The 4,230-nt window shown below is 61.3% G+C and overlaps 2 protein-coding genes across 2 annotated transcripts; both read left to right on the forward strand.

The window, feature by feature from the left end:
* Positions 1-89: 89 nt before the first annotated feature.
* On the forward strand, positions 90-2,342 carry DQ04_06751030 (hypothetical protein; the record flags this gene model as incomplete). The annotated part of the gene is made up of 1 exon (XM_009314859.1): positions 90-2,342. The coding sequence occupies one exon, from the start codon at positions 90-92 to the stop codon at positions 2,340-2,342; it is 2,253 nt and encodes a 750-aa protein (XP_009313134.1).
* Positions 2,343-2,834: 492 nt separating this feature from the next.
* On the forward strand, positions 2,835-4,112 carry DQ04_06751040 (oxidoreductase; the record flags this gene model as incomplete). The annotated part of the gene is made up of 1 exon (XM_009314860.1): positions 2,835-4,112. One exon carries the CDS (start codon positions 2,835-2,837, stop codon positions 4,110-4,112), a length of 1,278 nt encoding a protein of 425 aa, XP_009313135.1.
* Positions 4,113-4,230: the final 118 nt, after the last annotated feature.

The following is a 4,230-nucleotide window of genomic DNA, read 5'->3' on the forward strand; positions in this document are numbered from 1 at the left end:
AGAGAGAGAGAGAGAGAGAGTGTGTGTGTGTGTGTGTGTGAAGGTTGGAACAGGTAGCGAAGCGGTGCGAGCGGCGGACTGAACAGGAGATGGATGACCTTGCCCACATCCTGCGCGGCATGGCGCCGGGGCAGATTGAGCATGCCGTGCAGCTGCTGCAGCGCTACTCTGCGGCGAGCCAGCAGCAGCCGCTGTCGGTGCTGCGCAGTAGTGGCGGCGACGCCGACGAAAGCAGCAACTACAACAACAACGGTCCTACTTCAGGGTCTGGTGAAGCCGACGGTGTGAAGGACTCAATTCTTAATTCCGCCACGGCGGGGGGACACGATGCGGTGAGCTCCGCCATTTCCCTTGCGCTGCGGCATGCGGCCATGGCGGCGAATGGCGTCAGTAGTGACGAGAACAGTGCGAATAATGTCGAGGGTGATGATGGTGAGGATGATGGTGGTGATGATGACGATCTCCCACTGGCAGTTATCGCGCAGAAGAAGCTGATGTCGACGGGAAGGAAAGTCCCGAGGTCTGCTGCGCGAAAAAAGCCGCGGGAGGCTGCTGCGACGGCTGAGGGAAACGCTTTGCCCGAGCACCAGCAGCAGCAGCAGCAGCAGCAACAACAAGAACAACAACAGGAAGCACCATCTGCTGATGGTAATCGCACACCTGTTCGCAAGGGCAAGGCGTCCCCCAAGGCGGCGTCGGCGTCGCCAGCCGTTGCGGTGCGTGGTCTCGCTAGTTTTGGATTCGTGAGCGCCACGAAGAAGCCGGTGCTTGCCGCCGGCGAGAAGAACAAACTCTTCACACCATTCGTGCAGGACAAGCGGTTGGTGCCCGCCGCGCTGCGGTTCTGGTGCAGCGGTGAAGCACAACAAGAGCAGCAGCAGCAGCAGCAGCAGGAGGTGAGGGAGGACGAGGACGAGGTGTTAGCCGTGCGCCACACCATCGCCGTGGATGAGAACTCCTCATCGTTGATGCACTCGCCGGTGATGCTCTGTGGCGAAGCGGAGGAGGAGCGGGACGTGCAGCTGCGCGAGGGGCCGCCGCTGCGCTATCTCTCCTTCACAGACATGATTGATGCCACCTCGGCCAACAAGAAAAGCAGAGGCAGTGGCGGCCATAATAATAACGCAGTGGAGGCCCCGCCGCTGCTGCAATGCCCGTGCGGGTTTCATGTGAGTCTGCCGGCGCCGCGCGTTGGGTTCTGCAACGAGATGGTCTTCTGTGGTTTCTACGCGATAGGCTACGACCCGTGCCAGTCGCGCCCGCCGTACTTCGGCACCTACAGCAGCCAGGACGGCATGAACACGGAGGAGCTGCTGCGCCTCGCCCGCATTGGCGTTGGCTGCGAAATCCCGCGGCTGTCGAACCTCGACTACGAGTACGACTCGGGAGACGACTGGGACGTCGTGGAGGGCGACGAGGACGTTGGCGCGTCGAGCAGCGACACGGACGACGAGGAGGACGGCAGCGGCACGTCCCCCAGCGCCAGTGACGACGACTTTATCAACGACAACGATGAGGACGAGGAGGACTCCGACGCGGAGCTGCAGCGGCGGATGTTTGAGGCGAGGCAGCGGCGTGTGAATCGACTGCGGCACAAGGACAAGTTGGTGCCGGCCTTCAGTGGGCCGTTCGTTGGCGTCGCGATGCTCGAGCACCCGCTGCGCGAGTACGACAAGATGGAGCGGATCTCGTCGACCCTCGATGGCGCCGCGTTTACGGCGCTGCTGGAGCAGGAGATGCGAGCAGCAGGTGCGTCTCTGGTCAACAACAACAACAGCAGCGGTGGTTGCGTGGACGTTGGGCCGACTGGGGCGCAGCAACACGATTACGACGATGAGCAGCAACAACAGCAGCAGCGACTTTTGGCGGCAGCTCTCCGTAACCGACGGGAGATGTTCCCGGAGGAGCTGGACGCCGTGCACGCGATCATCGCGGCGAATAGGAAGATATCCCCGAAGGCGATTGTGGAGGCGTTGCAGCAGCAGCAGGTGTGCGCGGGTGTCGCGCGGGCGGAGATATTGCGCACGATTCGGCGCTACTACGAGCGCAAACACAATACCCTGGTGCGCCGCGAGGAGCCATGGTCGGTGACGGACGAGCGCCTCTTCAGAAAGCAGCTGCGGCCAAGGGAGGGTGACGGTGGCGGCGGCGGCGGCGACAGCATCAACAATAACAACAACAACAGCGCAGGCCCTAACATCGGCAACGGCGAAGGGGAAAGAAACCGCGACAACGATGAGGAGGATGCAGAGGAGGACGATGAGGACATTACGCTAGTGGCGCTCGCCCAAAAGCGGCCACGTGCAGCGAGCAGTGGAGGAATCAATGACGGTTCATCTTGAGACTTACTGGTGTGGTCGTGGGACGAAAACATGCAATTAACGCGCTATCCTCACCCTCTCCCTCTCTGTGTGTGTGTCTGTGTGTGCTTATAGTACCCCTGTTCACACACTCACAAGCCTTTGCTTGAGAGGGGTGGGGAGAGCTGAGCGAGGCGTGAGGGATCTTCTGGGGGGAGTACTTGCGCACAGGCATTTCATAAAATGAGCATTGCTTCATAGACGAAAGAAATTTTTCTTTTGCACTTCCACAGTTTGACTGCGTCTCTTCCGGTGCTCGCTCACCAGTTGTGCTGTTCCGCTCTGCCACCTTCATGGGTGTCTTTACGGCTCTCGTTCCCCTGTCCGTTTGTTTGGATTAGCAGTAGTACCAGTGGAGAAAAGCGAGGAGACCAAACCCAAAGAGAAAAAAAAAGGAAAAACAGCAACCACGTCGGTCGCCAGGATACACATCGCATCGCATCACATCAGGCAACGCAAGAGTCGTCGTGAGACATGAGCGGGGAAGTCCTGCAGGCGCATGCCGGCGAGCCCAACAGCCATAGTGTCCCTGCAGCACCAGCAGCAGACCCTGCAGCTGGACGCGCGCTGCGATGCAAAGGTTGGGTCCTGCAGAGGCCCGTCTCGTCGTGGTCCTTGTCGGCAGCGGCGGCGACGTACTCCAGCGAGGTGGTGGTGCCAGTGCCGGGCCCCGGGCAGGTGCGCGTGAAGGTGTACGCCGCAGCCGTCAATCCTCTTGACGTGAAGCGGGCGACGCTCGGCCGCACCGGTGGTGGTTTATTCAGGCGTGGCAGCAGTAGCAGCGGTGGTGCGACGTCGACGCGTCGCCCACCGCCGGAGTTCCCCTTTCCATATGTGATGGGCGTTGATGGCGCCGGTGTTGTGGAGAGCGTTGGCTGGAGCAGCGACGATGTGCAGCAGCAGCAGTATTACGGCCTGCAGGTGGGCGACCGCGTTGCGTTTCTCGCCGACATGGTGAAGGAAGATGGCGGCTCGTTCTGCCAGTATGCGGTAGTGCCGGCGGACGCGGTGGGCAAGCTGCCGCCGCCCACGCCGAGTGATGTGATCGACTTCGTCGAGGCCGCGGCGCTGCCGTGTGCGACGGGGACGGCGTACGTTGCGCTCTTCGACAAGTTGTGCGTGGAGGCCGGCCGCAGCATCTTTATTAACGGCGCCTCCGGTGGCGTGGGCTCGGCTGCAGTGCAGCTGGCGAAGTGCGCCGGGCTGTGCGTGCTGGCGTCGTGCTCGACGGTGAATGCAAGCTACGTGCAGGAGCTGGGCGCTGATTATGTCTTCGATTACACCGCCGTAGACGTGGTCGACGCGTGCCTTGCATACACACAGGGCTTCGGCGTCGACTACGTACTGGAAGTCGCCGACGCCGCCACCGCGCTGCAGCACGCCGACGCGCTGCGGTTTGGTGGGGCGATCTGCGTTGTGCCTGGACATATGCCCGCTTCGAGCGAGGCGCTGTTCCGCCGGCAGATCTCGGTGAGTTACGTCTCTCTCGGTGGTCTGCACGATCACCCGCTGACGCGCGGCAATCTGCGGCGTGTGGTGGAGAACACGCTTGGCCTGTACCAGAGCGGCGCGTTCCGGCTGCAGCTGGAGACGGTGCCGCTGGAGCGTGCGGGTGCGGCCTTCGATTTCATTGCGTTGGGGCACACGCGTGGGAAGATTGTGCTGACGGACTTCCACCCGAATGAATCGCCGGGTGGCGATGAGGTCATCGGTACTCGCCGCAGAAGGCAGGCGAAAAAACAGAAGCAGTAACAGCAATAGTTTTTCACCTGTACCGCGGCAGTCTGGGCGACAATGGCTGCTTTTTGGCTTAGAGAGCAAGGGGTATGGGAAGAAAAAGAAAAAGAAGATGGCTCTTCTCTTGTTATAT

The sequence above is a fragment of the Trypanosoma grayi genome (assembly GCF_000691245.1).
Source record: "Trypanosoma grayi strain ANR4 Tgr_675_V1, whole genome shotgun sequence".
Taxonomy (NCBI): Eukaryota; Euglenozoa; class Kinetoplastea; order Trypanosomatida; family Trypanosomatidae; genus Trypanosoma; species Trypanosoma grayi.